The sequence below is a fragment of the Mytilus galloprovincialis genome, chromosome 7, assembly GCF_965363235.1.
Source record: "Mytilus galloprovincialis chromosome 7, xbMytGall1.hap1.1, whole genome shotgun sequence".
In the NCBI taxonomy this organism is placed as follows: Eukaryota; Metazoa; Mollusca; class Bivalvia; order Mytilida; family Mytilidae; genus Mytilus; species Mytilus galloprovincialis.
The window spans coordinates 43,636,055-43,653,771 of NC_134844.1; the positions used below are offsets into that span (position 1 = coordinate 43,636,055).

Below are 17,717 nucleotides of genomic sequence, written 5' to 3' on the forward strand. Positions count from 1 at the left end.
GAAGCAGGTGCAAGTTACTATTTTACTTTATTACTACATGTACTGACTTTTGTGAGACAAAATTACTGACTTAATATTTCAAACATAAAAGTGAAACAATCACACAAAATACAATGGTACTAAAATAAACTTGGTCTATGTCAACCATTCTCTCTAATCTATAAACATTTTAACAAATATGTAACATTACAAATATCCTGCTCAAAAACTTACACACCTTCAATCTAAACTCAAGATAATTTATTCCACACATTTCTTTCCCCTAAGTTTGTCATAATGCATGTTTAACATTATTTTATCAATTTTTATGTATAACTAGTGATCACTGTTATTTTAGCATTTAAAATGTATTGTATGCATTTATTTACTTAGAATATTGCAATTCCTGCATGATTTAAAGCATTTTTGATATATAGATATTCCTTCATTCATTAAAAAAATTGTAAGTCGAGAAAACAAAAATATTCTTCCTCCAGGAGTTTTTGCAATAATAAAAACGTCCCATCAATTTTAAATTTAAATATAACCAGATAAGAAACAATATGATGTAGTTGATTTTGACATCACAGCACTTTAATAGGGATTTCTTAAAGAGACAGAGATAAAGGGAAATTTGATAAAACTTTCTTATTCAGACAAATATTTGTGAAAAAAATAATCTTTGAAAAAATATTCTTGAACAAATAAACTATGTATGACAATTGAAGCCTTGTCACAATGTTTTGTCTCAATACTATTTAGCTGCTTTAAAAAATACTTTAGAAGACTAGCATACCTAGGTATCATAATATTTTCAACAAAAGAATAGCATTGAAGTAGTAACTTGTAAAAAAGTGATTTAGAAGAATTACATTTCTCAGGTTATTTCAATAAAAATTTAATTGTGAATTGTGAATAGTGTTTTGGTATATTCCAAAACAACAACAAAACATAAATTTGCAATATACTTTGGAAGCTTAAATATATATCTAAAAGATCTTTCACACACACATCCATTCAAAGCAACCATACAACTTTTTTCCTGTAATGTCATACAAACAGCACTAATACCAGCACTCATTAACATCCATATAATGGAAATTATTGTGTATTCAAAATTTCCCTCCCTTTTTAAAAGATTTTTACAAATTCCCCTTTTTGTATTCTCATAATGGTTTGGTGAAAGGTGTATATTTTAACAACCATCTTATTTATATCCCTAAAATTTATTTAATAACGTATTTCAATGTGTCCAAAATTAGTTAAATTTTTTAATTGAAATATGTTTTCTAACTTTAAACTTATTTTATATTAGTAGATGAGTACAGGATAGAATAAAACAGTTGGTGTTTACCTTTTTGAAACTAACAAAACATATTAAAAATTTAAATTGAAAAATAAACACCAACTGATTTGAGAGAAAAGTTTCATTTCCTTTGCCAAAAAATGATTTCAGTTTCGGCCACTGTTCATATAAATCCATTTCATCTAGAATAATCTTATTTGATAAATTCTTCATATTCTTTTAACATTCAGTAGGTTATCATGTTAACATCCTAGTTTTAGTATGATTAAAGTAAGTTTTTTTTATTGCATTTGAATTTTAAAAAATCAGCTAATAATAACTATCACATGACTAAAATCCTCTTTAATACAGACTTTTTATTGGTTACTTTACAATACGCATGAACATGTGCTGTACGTTGGTGAATTTACGCTATATATTAACATATAATGTTTAAATTATGGCACCATAACTATATATATGGTCAGAAACATATATAACTGATGAGTATTTGGGATACTTTGAAATAAGTATAGCCCACTTCATTATTTCCAATATATGGACAAATTCAAATGATTGATAACCATTCAACTTTCACAAACTATCAATTTATATCACAATTTGAATTCATTTCTCAAGTCACACACCACAAGTCCTTTGAGTAATAATGTATCAACACAGCTCACAACTTCTCTGATGATGACTGTGAAATGATGTTAAAACAATGTATGCATAATTGTTAAATAAAATGACAATGTATCATTCATCCTCATTTTCATTTTCTACTTCTTCATTTTCTGTGTGTTCGTTTGTTTGTTCTTGCTGTTCTTCTTTCTCTTGCTGTTCTTGTTGTTGTTGTGCCTCCCTTTGTTTCTGTTCTTGAATAGCTTGGTGTTCACGATCTGATATATGTGATTGAAGACCTCGGTTTTGTTGGTAAACTGACTTCTCACCAGGTTTTCTTACTTTCTCTGCTTTTCTGAACACAGTTATTTCCTGAAAAAAATAATACAGTTGATTTTAGATTTCCATTTTATGAAAACTATGATAAAATTTGAACTTGATCTGTATTTTATGGTCATAAGCATTTTGAATAAATTTCATAACATTTGATAAAAGGCAAACTTAAGTTAGAGAACGGAAACAAAACAATTTCAGCAATTTTTCAATTTGTAAAGGGTCATAACTCTAGAACGACTAAAGTGAGGCCACCAAAATTCAAACTTGATCTGTATTTTGTAATAATAAGCATTGTGTACAAGATTCATAATATTTGCTTGAGGAAAACTAAAATTTTGGGACACATGTACAGATGGACAAGAGTTAAATTTAATGCTCCCTCCACTACGCTGGGGGATAAAACTGATACTAACAGATAATACATTGAATATTAAGCTACATACTCTGGAGTACTTTCTTATAAGTCAATATACCTGTTGTTTGAAATATCTTCTTTCTTCTTCATCAACCAAGACCAGATTGAGGTAATATCGGACAGAAAATTTCTTATTTATATCCCTCATCGTAGGTGTCAGCTCATAGCCACTCAGAAATAATCGTATAGGTATTGATTCTCCTACAATACAGAAATTACAGAACCATGAGAATATTATCTCATAGCCCTCACAAATAATCTTTTAGGTGATAATTCATTACAAAATAGAAAACACTGAGCCAGGAGAAAGTTAGCTCATATCCATTCAGAGTAATGTTAAAGGTATTGATTCTCCTATCTTAATGCCACTGTTAGCCAATACTGTTCAGTGTATATGGAACAGAACTCTGAGAATGTCATCTCATATTCACTTAGAAATAACTACATCTATTTATTCTCCAAATACACAAATTGCTGATCTATGGGACAATCAACAAGAAGTAAAATATATGTCTACATTGAATTTCTCCCCATTACACTGAACATGTGACAAGTTTGTAATCATAAACGTAGAATTATGAATATTATAAAGAGTCAGATACTGGAATAAAAGACAAGTCATTTCATAAATAATTTTACTCTGCAATGAGTATGCACATACTTTTATAAAACCAAGTAAACCTTTCATTATTTCTATCTGAAATGAACTATTACTTTATACAAGAGTATATATAATAGGTAAATCAATGAAACTCACCTCTGACAGGTGCCCCATCCATTATCTCGTATTTGGCTATAGTTTCATTTTCATTGTATGTGTTAGGTCCTAAAATGAACAAATACAAAATATACTTTTGCTTTCACTGAGAATTTTGATATGAATAATGGTAATAAAAACCCTCTTTTTCAGGTTTTTCATTAAGTGTGTTAAGGATTTACTTTCATGAATTAATACTTTTCCAATATTTTTTAAAAAACTTTAAAAGTCGAGTCATAAAAATACAAATTACAATCAAAACTTCATTAAATCATTATAAATAGTATACAAATAAATATTGCTGAAAAATCTATTGATACAATAAAGTACTCTAGGTTATAAGCATACACTGGTAACATGTAAATTCATCAAGTATCTGTAGAATCAGGTTATTTTCTATCTTGGGTACATTTTTTGCTCCTTTGAATCATATTACATACATTGCAGTCGTTTATAAAGTAGCAGCAAACATTCAATTGAAATAAGTTAAAAATTTGAATATTTTTTATTTGTTAATAGTTTCCTTTTCTCAATTAATTAAAAAAATTAAATATTTATAGATTATCGTTGATCATCTCAACGAGATGGGTTTTCTCGCTTGAGCCGGGACAGCGAAAGCGAGAACGGCAATCGAGTTGAGATGACCAATGATAATCTGTTTATCACTATTTTACCTATGACGACTTTGTCAATTTCATGTCAATTTCGTTAGCAAAGCCACATGACTGCTTAGTTTCTAGCAATAATTTTCCATCTCAAGCGCGTAGCATGATATGAAAAATTATCACAAAAAAAAAGATCAAAGGAAAAATGCACAAAATAGCGATAAATTCCATTATTACATAAGATGAATCTAAGTAAGGAGCTATAACATCAATGTATCATCTTTCATGTTTTCATAGTGACAATATCTAGTATACACAATACAATCTCATATAAAATCTATTATTTAACAGAAATCACAAATATTGGAGTGGCGTTCTTCGCTTTCATGACGTATATCAATAACCACTTTTTTCCAGGTAACTTTATTTCCCATGATGCAAAGGTTCTATTTTAGAAGCCATCTCTTTGTAACTGAATAATTATCTTTCTAACTGATCTCATAGAAGAAATAGTGATAACAATTTGACCACAAAATACAATTTTTTGTGAAACTAAACACATTTCATAAAAGTAAGTAAAGAAGAAGGAAGTATGCTGTTGAATAGTATCAGTCAGAAATAGGTGTTTTCTTATCACTACATGTATTGAAAACCTTTAAAAGTTAAAAAAAACAAACTTATCTGATTCCCCATGAAGATTTTAGGTTGTTTTGTGTAGATTTTATGACAAATTGCAGGGACTGACCTCATTCATATTTTTTTTTATTCATTAAAATGCATATAATTCCAATTAATTTGTTTACACCATTAGGATTTCACAGTTAAATCTCCTAATTCAAAGATCCAAAATCCTTAACCTGCACCTTTAAATCACTATCCTATCTTCAATTTTCATTATCCCTATCTCATTCCAAATTTTCATTATCCCTATCATGTCATTAATTTTCATTATCCCTATCCGTTCTGAATTGTCATAATCCCTATCCCATCCCAAATTGCCTTATCCCTAACTCATCACAAAAACTCATTATTCCCTATCCTTTCCACAATTTTCATCATCCCTATTCTGTCCTCAATTTTCATCATCCCTATTCTGTCCCCAATTTTCATCATCCCTATTCTGATCCCAATTTTAATCATCCCTATTCTGTCCCCAATTTTCATTATCCCTATCCTGTCCCCAATATTAATCATCCCTATCCCTTCCCCAATTTTCTCAAGCTTCCTTGTTGCACAATCTACCTGTTCCTGTGGTCTCTCTTTTGATGACTTGTAACTCCATATGTTTAATTTTTATTCGTACTAATAAGAAGTAAATCTTTCCAACTATTACATCTTTTAAATGATACCTATGGAAATAAAATGGAACAACATAGAAAGATGAAAATAAAATTACACAGAAAAACAAACAGCTAACTTTGTTGTGAAGATTGTAAAGTGCACATGTTGAAAAATATGATGTCAGCATAACTTTATTCTTTGAAATTTTGGAAGACATTTTGGGTTGGCAAAGACTTAAATTTGGAAGGGAGTAGGAGTTTTAATATGAGACTCACATTTTTTCAATAGCCATTTTGAGTATTCATATAAATATAAAAGATGAAAGAAGCTATTTTTTTTTCTATATCTCATTTTTTTAAATCAAAAAAAGAGATAGAGTCCCAGAATTCTAAATGCAGGAAGCTTGGGGTAACAATTCTATGGAATTTTTTATCTCCAAAATTTTGTAAACAGATATTCCAAACAGCTAAATTCTAATTAGTGTGGAGTTATATTAATGCTGTCTATTTTTTTTTTATCTCACACACGGTTGTCTTTTTTTTTTCAACATCATATTGTACACATAAAATTTACAAATAAGCTACAACAAAGTTCAGCTGAGAGTGTGCAGTAAAATCAAACATAAAAAATAAATATAATAAATTTCTAGCTACTTATATCAATTTATCATACACAACATAGAACAGTATCATCTTTTTGTGTAAATGTTGTAAATGAAACAAGAGTTTTGTTTTATATAAGCACCAGAGTGTCTAGAATGTAAAAGAACTAAATTATAAACAAATCATAGATGAAACAACTTTCATTATATATATTTGTATATCTTTGAGGCTTTAATTTGGAAGTATTTCTATAAATGTTTCTTTATACACTCGCGTTTCATTTTATCAACATCTATACACCTGATTTCAAAAAGTAAATTTAAAGCAATTAGATTAAATATTTTTTTTATTCAATCTATTTTACTTTCTGAAATCAACATTAAAATTTATACAAACAATGAAAGCAAGTAAAAGACTACAGTGAAATGTCAAAATAAAACTTACTGAAAGATCACAAACAAAAGAAGGAGAGTAATCTCCCTTTCTCAATTTAAAAGAAACTTATCAAGGGGAGACAACTGTATCTATTGCATTATCAATTTACAAATATGCTTAAGTTTGTGATCTTTCAGTATAAAACAAATGGAGGATTCTAAGTAAATAAATTATTATGCATACGTTGTTCGACAATGCCTTTACCTGCACCTGTAGTTTCTCGACGGACTATTGCAAGTTCCATATATCTTATTTTTATACGGACCAAGAGAAAATAAATTTTCCCAACAATAACATCTTTAAGGTGATATCTCCATGAGAGCAAGAAATAAGAAAAATAATGTTTCTATAACTGGATTATTTGATAAGAAAAATTATATTAGCCTTATACTACTGATGTCTAGTGTAAACATAGAAACTTTTGTGTGCAAGGGCAATAATGTGAACAGTGATTATGTAAAATGTCCTCCCAATGAAAACTTTTTACAAATCATTACTAAATGTGAAGGCATACTTATCATCAATGCTAGGATTAAACACATGTATGCAAAAAAAAAATCATGTAATAAAGTCCTGCATTTACACTTATCAATATAGTACACATTACATTATCAATCTTCATAGGTTACATATGACATTAATAACGTAATTGATACCAATTCTTCTGCACCAGATACACATTTCAACAATAAATGTCTCTTCAAAGGACACAATATATGAAAATCCAAAGCTTATCAAAAAGATGAAGAGCTATTAACCAAAAAAAAACCAGAAGTATAGCCAAAGGCGGGCAAGGAATCAGAACTTTGCATGAGGGAAATTTAGTTATAGTTACAGTTCAGTTAAACAAACATATGTCCAAAAAGGACTATTTTCTGGATTGAATGTGAAAAATTAATCTAAGATCTGTTGAATTGTTGTATTCTATTAAATATGTTTATACTATTTTTGAATTTATGTAGAATTTACATGTTAAGATTGACAGCATTTGCAGAATACTCCTCATCATCATTATGAATAATGAATCTGAATTCCTCAGTTTACTACTTACTTTGATTTGTTATATTCGAATTCTATATGTAAACAATCTTCAATACCGACTTCCATTTTTATGCTGTTATTTAATTCTGGATAATGTGATAAAGTATGTACTATAATGTCCTGTTCTTTTACTGTGTCACTGATTCTTTTTACAACTGTTACTCGTAAAAAATATCTAAAAGTAAAAACATAACGACTATTTTAGGTAAGCAAAGTGTAATTTTTGTAGCTTGGCGTTTCTTTTTTGGCAGATGTACAAGTATTATATGACATTTGATTTTTATATTCTAAAATAAAGGTCATAAGGTCCATATCTTTGAATAAAGTCTGATTAAATATTCATGAAAATGCTAGTTTTCTTCCATCCACGAAGTTAGGTACCAACATAAATAAATGACTCCGCCGTAGACTGATATATAGACAGAAGTTAAGCTTAATTTAATCGTTTTATAATAAATTTGTTTGAATTGTTCGAATTTTCTTATGTGAAGCCTTTTTTTATAGCCAACAATACAGTATTGGTTCTTCTCATTGTTGAATCCCTTACAGTGAACTTTAATTGCTTATACATGTATCCACTTGTTTGATCTCTGTTGGATAGTTGTCTCACTGATAATCATACCACATCTCTTTATTTTTATATATGAGGTGTGTAAAAAGATGATTTCATGTTTATTTGAAGAGATATTTAAATAAAATACCAACCGTAACCGGACATTAGCGCCAGTGTAAGATTCATAAGGTTTTTCTACTTGTAAAAATTCAAAACCATAACTTGTGTTGGATGTTAATTCTCCAGGTCTGGCTAGTTCTTTAACTAATGATGTGAACTCATGATGATTGCCTCGATCGTAGTACATTTCTAAAAATAGATCAAAAGTACATTTCTAAACAGAGATCAGAGACTCAAATGGCTGGGTTGCACAGAATGTTTCTTAAATTACACAAACTAGGTACCATCTTTCCCCCTGCTCATTCCCTAGACTTCCGAACTAGAAGCAGGTTTTGAACTTAGTCCAACATGGCCAACCAGGTGCTCCGCAGGGCGCAGCTTTATACGACCGCAGAGGTCGAACCCTGAACAGTTGGGGCAAGTATGGACAAAACATTCAAGCATGATACAGCTCTGAATTTGGATTGTGATCAAATTTTTGACATTACATGGTTTTTTTTTACACAAAACAAATGCCAAGATTTTACAAATCAATTAAAGATTTCTTCTTCAAACTTTTTAAATCTAAAATTAAATAGTTGACACAGCATAGGTTTCTGACACAGAATGAATGTGGTCTAATGAACTTAAAAGGTTTTTTTGCCTTTGAGCAAATCACTATGCTGTTGAATATTAATCCTCTCAAAAAAATGTTTGAAGAAATTTTCTTTTTATTTATGAAATCTGAAATGAGAAAAATTTAACCCCCCCCCCCCCCTTTTTTTCACATCCCCGTTTCCCTTTTTCAAAACTGATATCAATTCAAATTTCTAATGGAGTTTGCAACAATAACTACTCATTTAAATACATCATAAAATATTAAGATGTAAAAAAACTGCTTGTTATCACTGAATGGTAAAGATTATTTAAATTTATCAGTTGGTAGTAAAAAGTGTATATACATTGTATATTGTATAAAACAAAGATTTAAGTTGATTCTGGACAAAGAAAGATAACTCCAATTAAAAAAAATTCTTGCTATTGCACAAATAGGATATTTCTTGCTTACTATTCTGGACAAAGAAAGATAACTCTAATTAAAAAAAAAATTGCTATTTCACAATATTGTGCAATTAGATATTTCTTGCCATTGCACAATACTGTGCAATTGAAAAGACTTGCTATTGCACAATACTTAATATAGTAATTTTAGATCCTGATTTGGACCAACTTGAAAACTGGGCCCATAATCAAAAATCTAAGTACATGTTTAGATTCAGCATATCAAAGAGGCCCAAGAATTCAATTTTTGTTAAAATCAAACTTAGTTTAATTTTGGACCCTTTGGACTTTAATGTAGAATTTGAAATTTGAAAACAGGACCAAAAATGAAGAATCTACATACACAGTTAGATTTGGCATATCAAAGAACCCCAAAGATTCAATTTTTGATGAAATCAAACAAAGTTTAATTTTGGACCCTTTGGACCTTAATGTAGACCAATTTGAAAACTGGACCAAAAAAACTTCAATAATCAAGAATCTAAGTACATTTTTAGATTCAACATATCAAAGAACCCAACCGATTCATTTTTTGTCAAAATCAAACTAAGTTTAATTTTGGACCCTTTGGACCTTAATGTAGACCAATTTGAAAACGGGACCAAAAGTTGAGAATCTACATATACAGTTAGATTCGGCATATCAAAGAACCCCAATTATTCAATTTTGATGAAATCAAACAAAGTTTAATTTTGGACCCTTTGGGCCCCTTTTTCCTAAACTGTTGGGACCAAAACTCCCAAAATCAATACCAACCTTCCTTTTATGGTCATAAGCCTTGTGTTTAAATTTCATAGATTTGTATTTACTTATACTAACATTATAGTGCGAAAACCAAGAAAAATGCTTATTTGGGTCCCTTTTTGGCCCCTAATTCCTAATCTGTTGGGTCCTAAACTCCCAAAATCAATACCAACCTTCCTTTTGTGGTCATAAACATTGTGTTTAAATTTCATAGATTTCCATTTACTTAACCTAAGGTTATTGTGCAAAAACCAAGAAAAATGCTTATTTGGGCCCTTTATTGGCCCCTTATTCCTAAACTATTGAAACCAAAACTCCCAAAATCAATCCCAATCTTTCTTTTGTGGTCATAAACCTTGTGTCAAAATTTCATAGATTTCTATTAACTTAAACTAAAGTTATGGTGCGAAAACCAAGAAAATGCTTATTTGGGCCCTTTTTGGCCCCTTATTCCTAAAATGTTGGGACCAAAACTCCCAAAATCAATACCAACCTTCCTTTTATGGTCATAAACCTTGTGTTAAAATTTCATAGATTTCTATTCACTTTTACTAAAGTTAGAGTGCGAAAACTATAAGTATTCGGACGCCGGACGACGACGACGACGCCGACGCCAACGTGATAGCAATATACGACGAAAATTTTTTCAAAATTTGCGGTCGTATAAAAATGAATGTACCACTTTTAATTGGTATCCTTGACTTTTTATTAGAGTGTTAACTTCTATCAAGCTGTATACGTGACTGTTGTATTGTCCATAAATGCAAAATGGACTTTACAAAAGCACTTTAAAAAGCTCTGATACAGTATGATCACTATCAACTTTCAACTTTGTCAGTGTAATTGGCAGTATATTCTCAACTACAGCAATTTGAAACAATGTATTTCTGGTTTCTGGCTTAGTCAACAATAAAATAAAAACACAAGTATTTCAAAATATTTCTTTCTTGAGCAAAAAGTCCCTGGCAATTCTATTCATGTATAAAATAAAGCTTTAACATTTATTGAGTGAAATACATTAAGTTACATGTATACCATTTTCTCACTATAAAGTATTCTTTCAAAATGCACATCATAACACTTAACCTTTATATCCACTTAACAAAGAAAAAACACTTATTGAACAGATAAAGTGTAGTGGCTCTCAACATTGTCAAATTATAACTCACTGAAAAAAATTACAGTTTTATAAAAATGATATATTAGTTTATAGCTGTGATTGTACTGATATTCTAGAGGTTACCATACCAACCTATTTGACCTATAAATTCTATCTTTATCCCCTGATGTTCCATTTTACTTCCTGCTTTCTTCATGGATACATTAACCTGAAACAAAAACACATGTATCACACAGGTTCTGCATGTCATTTTTCAAAATGACAAAAATTCCATACAACTTCATTATAACAAATATGTATGTTATAAGGAACAGGTTTGTGTTTCATTTTGGTAAATCATTTTCAGAGTTTTCTGTAATTTTTTTAAATTTATTACATGTGAATTTTTGTTTTGAGTAGGTTTAGTTGTATAGATATTCAAATAAGCAAAATGAAGTAAAAAACTGTTTTTTAATGTCCAGCTTGCACCTTTTTGGTGTTCTGATATGTTTATCATTATTGTTTTTTTTCTGTTTTATTTTTCATTTCCACTTTGACAATAAAGATAAGGAACCAATAAATACCTTTCCAGCAACAGTTTCTCCATCGTAATACAAATAATGTCTTTCTTTTTTGCCATCTTCTGTTTTTATTTCTGCAGTTTTTCTTGCTTCTTGTCCATCTAGAACAATATCTATTTCAGCACTCTGGCCGAATCCAAAGAAACTCTAAAATCAAAAAGCAATTTTACATACATTTTTGTTTTTCAAACCAAGAACATCTTTTCATAGGCGGATCCAGGAGGCCTAGTTGGCCCGGGCCCCCCTCCTCCCTTTCGTGGTAAAAATTTGGTTGATTATCTAGGGAATCACTGAAGCTGGCCCTTAGGTCAGTCAGCATCTTTGTTATTCCCTATTTCCTGGGTTAGTTTACATTATACATTTCTTATCAATTTTCCATAATACAAAAATATCCCAGATTCAAATAGTTCCTTGTTTATGGATGTTTTGATGTTTGAATATTTGGTGTTGTTGTCACATACTTTTATTTATTTTCATTCCTATGAGTTCATTCACCATCAATCCTGTTGGATTCCTTTTGATACATTAATCAACCCTTAACAATTATTTAATACTTTGTAATTAAACTGTCAATGTCATGAACAACAATCCAAATGTTTAGTTTGGACTGGTTTATGAAACTTTTAATTGTAATGCCTATTGCATTGGTTATATGAAATTTCACATGAACAATATAACTATGTGAGAGGCAAAGTTGTGTTATTACAAAATCACATCACCTTTTCTGTAATGACCTTTTAAAGATACAAATATTTTCAAGTAATTGCTGTCAGATCTTTCATCATTACTTGCATCAAGCATCATTAAATGCAGTTGAAGAATTTATTTTTTCTCACACTTGTAGAGTCTGCAGTTTCAAATAACCTTACAAACACTGTTAAATCTAACTTCATTTTAATAACGCTAATTCATCTTGAAATAGAACATAATTATAATCGTAATTTGAGGAATTACCATTTTTATCTGTCATTAGCCAATTACATGCATGTAAACGTGCATCCTCTACTCTGATAACATTTCTTATCCTATTATAAAATTAAATGAGATACTTAAGTCTATAATGATAACTCTATATCTGTATTGATTTCTCTGTCACCTTGACTAACTGAAACATAGCTGGATTGATCCAGGAATCGGGAGTATACACATGATACACGTGTAAATACCACAAACACAGTATCCACAAATTAAAAACAAAGTCCTTTATTCTAACATGTATATAATAATTATGTAAAGACTGCTTTAAGACAGAACCTCAACATAATTATTTATTCACGAACTCTGGATTCGATACAGACATCCTGGACTGTCATGATCATACTTTATGAAATCATTGTATCACTATGAATATAAATTAATGATGTCAAAATCTACATCTAAAGGTCAGATACAAATTACATTGTATAACATACTACATGTACAAAATGGAATACCAAAAATAGTGTATCTTTTATTTTTTAAAATCTATTCAAACTGTAAAACAACTTCACACTAAATTTTTCGCTGAGCACAGCCTGATACAACCGCAGAGGATGAACCCTGAACAGTTGGGACAAATTTGGGCACAATATTCAAGCTTTATACATGTACTGTCTGAATTTGAATTGTGATCAAATTTTGACATAATGTAGGTTTCTGACACAAAATAAATGTGGTCAATAATCTTCCAAAACTATTACACAATACTGTGCAACTGAACATCATGAAGATGTTTTCTTGAACTTTTCAAAAATTTATAATTTGAAAAAAATATATAAACCCCTTCAAAAAATTTGAAAAAAAACAACCCTAGACTTTTTGAATCTCCCTTGGAGTAATTATCCCAAACTCAATCCCAGCTTTCCTTTGTAGTATGGAACCTTGTAGTACCATTTTAGAGAAATCTATAGATGTACACTTAAACACAAGTTATTGTTTTTGGCCCTTAATTACTAAACTTTTAGCACCACAACCCCTAAAATGCATTATATATATGACTTTCACATACAATGTATATAATGTTAAATTCAGATATATTTTTAACTTGTACATCGTCGTCATATCAGAACACTTTTCAGATCTCCTAGACACATGTTTCTTCATTCATCTTTGAATTTTTTGGTAAATGAAAAGAATGACTTTGAATAGTAGACTTGGTGATTAGCTTTATATATTTGAAAGCAGTGTTCTAGCCACATCGTTTGAACAGGGCGCAGCGCCCACCCTTTTTTATTGACGCCCGTGCCTTTTTTCTGTCGTTCCTCGGGCGCCTGCCGTTTTTGATCATGAAAAAATCAGCATTTTCTGCCTTAATACCGGTAAAATCATAATTGTTCCTTAAACAGGAAGTTCAGCTACCTGTGCAAGCTGTCAAATTAACTGACTCATTAAGTGTATGGCTTTACCTTACAGCTTTGGTGTCAAACACATTGTTAATTAACACCAATTAACTTACCTTTAGGTCATAAACAATTTGATTACTTCCCCTTATTTATCACCTGTTCACAATATATTACTTAAATTTATGTTTCTTTTCGTAAAAAGATTAAATATAAAACAAATTGAATGCAAATGTATATTAGAATATTAATTTGAATTATTTTCACTTGAATGCACTTCAAAAATAAATATTTTGAAATTTATATTTTGTAATTGCACTTCAATTTATAATTGATCTATCAAGTGCAATGAAGAATTAACTATGATAAAACATGTCAAAGGATATCCTGATAAGGTGACGGCAGTCTGCACCAAAAACTTTTTCAACTACTAGTCCGAAGACCAATATTCTGACCTTTTTCTTATTGGGCCAAACAAAGTTTTGCAAAAACTTACTAGTCCGAACCAAATTTGACTAGTCTGGGGCATCGGACTAGTGGCTAACCGTGCAGACTGTGACAGCATAGGTATATAAGCTATGGCTATAATATGTGTGGTCACAGCAACTACAAGACAGCTCAATATACAATATTAGACAAATGTTTTCCAAAGAGGGTATCAGCATCATGACCATAGATTTATGAGGTCAACTATAAAAAATTGTGCCAAAAGACATAAATGACATAACTCCATTTGAGCTGAAACTTGATGTTTCAATAATGCATGATAAAAATTATGAGGCTAAACTAAATTTACACGTAAAATTGCCCTTTTTTAATGACATTCAAGCGTAAAATTGCCCTTTTTCTGACTAGCACCCTGCCCTGGCTAGAACACTGTGAAAGGTTTACATGTTTCTTCGTTTGTCTGTTCAGACTTCCTATTTATGATCTTTTGAATAAATGGCATGCCTATACATGTAGCTTACATGAAAATGGGTGTATTTTCTTATTGTAGACATTGAAATAGATCAAAAATACAGTTTCTTGTCTGCAGTATATTTGCATTTCAAAAAGTGAGAAGATCTTTTTATGCCTTTTTAAAAGCTGGAACAGATATATATAAAAAAATGTTTTCTAAATCAGGAATATCAAATAAAGACATCTGATTACTTTATCAAAACAAAACTTTTTTTTTTATATTAAACCATCAAAAGACAAACTTGTATTACAACAATTGTGTCATAGAACAATTAATGATCCGTAACAAGTTTTAACTTTGAAATATTTCAATGTTTTCATAATTTTCAAGAATATACATGTATATACCATATAAATATCTGAATAAGTTCATTCAACTTCAATGCCCTGAACATTAATAATATATATTTTTAAAAAGTAGGGCGAACGAACTTGGTGCGAACAGATTCAGGGCAAACAAGTTATTAGGGCGAACGGACGGGTGGGTCTGTTCACCACCGAACACCACCGCACACCACCGAACACCTGAAAAACCACCAACCACCAAGAAAAACTTTGATATTATACAATAAAACGATACAATAAATTAAATTACATATACATGATATAATTTAATCAATTTTTCGATTTTTATGGGCATCATTTTTATGTTAAAATCGAAAATCAATATAAGAAAAAACATCTCCGGATTCATCACTTTCCGGATTACATTGTGTGTGTTGTAAAATTCAATTATATATTCATAATTAGTAATCAGTTCAAGTATCCTGGATCTCTGTTCATTGGTTAGATTTTGATATTTTTCTCTTTTATTATTATTGGTACAACTATTTTATAGAAGAGTTAGAAGAAGAAAAATGGAAAAAAGTATATTTGAGGTGTCCATGAGGGTCAGTGGAGTTCAAAAAGTGGGGGTGTTATAAGACTCTTCCTTTCTGTTTTCTGTAGATATTTGGACTTTAAATCTTCTGATTTGTTGAATTAATAACTTGAATATTATATTCAATTCACATTGATAACGATAAAAGACAAAATAATAAACTTTGGGGTGTTCGGCGGTGTGCGGTGGTGTTTGGTGGTGAAAAGACCTACCGCGAACGGACCCGATATCTTTAACCATCCTCAATGACACTATACATCACCACTGTTCCAAGTAAAATTTGAGTGACTTTACATTGTGTGCCACAAAGGTAAAATGATTGTTGTAAGATGCTGGGTCAATAGTACTAGTATCATTAATTCGTTGGTCAAATGTAGCAGATTTCCACATAGAAATAAGATTTATATAGCCAGTCGATCCCACCACTGGCACTGAAGGGGTTTCTTGGACCATGTGTGTGCAATTTCTGATATGCTTTATTCAAATGTTATGTAGCTAGGTGGGCTAATAGATATTTGATCGTTTTATTAAATTGTGTGTGTCTTATTCTAGGTGTCAAGAAAATCAAGAAACCATAGAGAAAGATGGGTAAAAATTATCCACCTCGTCACATGACTCGTCGTTGAAGTCGGACTCGAGATGCAAATTAGTTGCTGATGCTGTATGTTTTTAATTTATGTGTGTTTATAAATCGGAGTGTTTTACTCAATTTGTCATTCTGTCTTTATAACTTGGCGAATGTTGTTGTCATTGTGGCTTATTTTAGCATTTGTTTACCATTTTAAATGAGGTCCTCCTCCCAAAATCAACACATAAAATATGGCCTCGTTATAGTCTCGCGGAAGTGGAATTTTTTGGTTTTTCGCTTTTGAACAAATAAATTTGAACATTCATATAATTTCGATTCAGAAATTAATAAAATTGTGTTTCCTGGCAATGATTTTAATATTTTTTTTGTTTAAAAAATGTAAAAATTGATAGAGAAAAAACTAACTTTAAAAACCGATTTTGGAGAAAGACATGTTATATTTCCGTAATTTCTTATTGCAATATTTGTTGAGTGATGTTTTTTTTCGTAAATCAGTCATTCCCAAAAAATGGGTACAATTCGAATGTAGACACTGTTAAAAAATAAATTTCAACTGAGCAGAGAGAGAGAGTGTTGTTTTCTTCTGTGTCTATATCTAGTCTGTCATTTTTTTAATTTTTACTTACACCATTTTAGTTGTTTTCTAGTTTTAGCATTTTTTGTAAGACAAGGTAAGTATGAACGTATCGGAGGTTAGTGTTGTATAAAGTCATCTTAAAAGTTGCATTAGAGAAAAACACAAGATTTAAATCCAGGCTCATGTGAAATGGGTTACATTTACCACCATAGCAAACTGATTTATACGTATTATTCTGTATATATTGAAAGCAAATACCAAATTTAAGGTCTGAATTAATATAGTGTTTAAAAAATAATTCAAATAAATAGTTTTCACAACTTATTTAGTAATAAATTTAAACTAATGAAATGTTATGCTGTATAATATTTCAGTTTCATAATACAGCTTTCCAGGAAAAACCCTATGATTTATGTTATGAATCACTTGTATGTATTTTTTATGCTTGTATTAATCCCCACCCCCATCTTTGTTACGGAGGTTGATATCAAACCAGTATCTGAATGCTGATACATAGTAACACTTAACTCTTTAATGCTAGCTTTTCTAAACAATTTATTGACATTACAAACTAAAAAACTGTTTTCTATCAAGTTATATGTTTCTTTTAGTCAAATGGACTTGTTCTTGTCAAAATCTCCGTAACGATTTATGAACTTTCACTCAAAAATATGTTTTACCTAAACCGAGTACTGTTCAACTTAATTGTATTAGCTCTATACAGATAATGTCATCTTCCTTCACACCATAATGTATGTATTATACTCAACTATGAAGTTTTGGAGTCAAAATAGTTTCATTTCGAAAATTTCTATCCTCCGTAACGACATTTAAAACCTCCATAACGGACAATTCCAGTTCTTACCAACAGCAAACATATAAATGAATGTAAATA

General features: G+C 30.2%; 1 protein-coding gene across 1 annotated transcript; it reads right to left on the bottom strand.

Annotated features, from left to right (window-relative positions):
- Nucleotides 1-1,748: 1,748 nt before the first annotated feature.
- On the bottom strand, nt 1,749-16,520 carry LOC143083064 (vacuolar protein sorting-associated protein 26B-like). Its single transcript, XM_076259251.1, has 9 exons — nt 16,434-16,520; nt 11,502-11,645; nt 11,071-11,146; nt 8,066-8,222; nt 7,371-7,535; nt 5,244-5,350; nt 3,397-3,465; nt 2,698-2,840; nt 1,749-2,260 (listed from the first exon to the last, which is right to left on the bottom strand). The coding sequence occupies exons 1-9, from the start codon at nt 16,434-16,436 to the stop codon at nt 2,024-2,026; spliced, it is 1,101 nt and encodes a 366-aa protein (XP_076115366.1). The 5' UTR covers nt 16,437-16,520; the 3' UTR covers nt 1,749-2,023.
- Nucleotides 16,521-17,717: the final 1,197 nt, after the last annotated feature.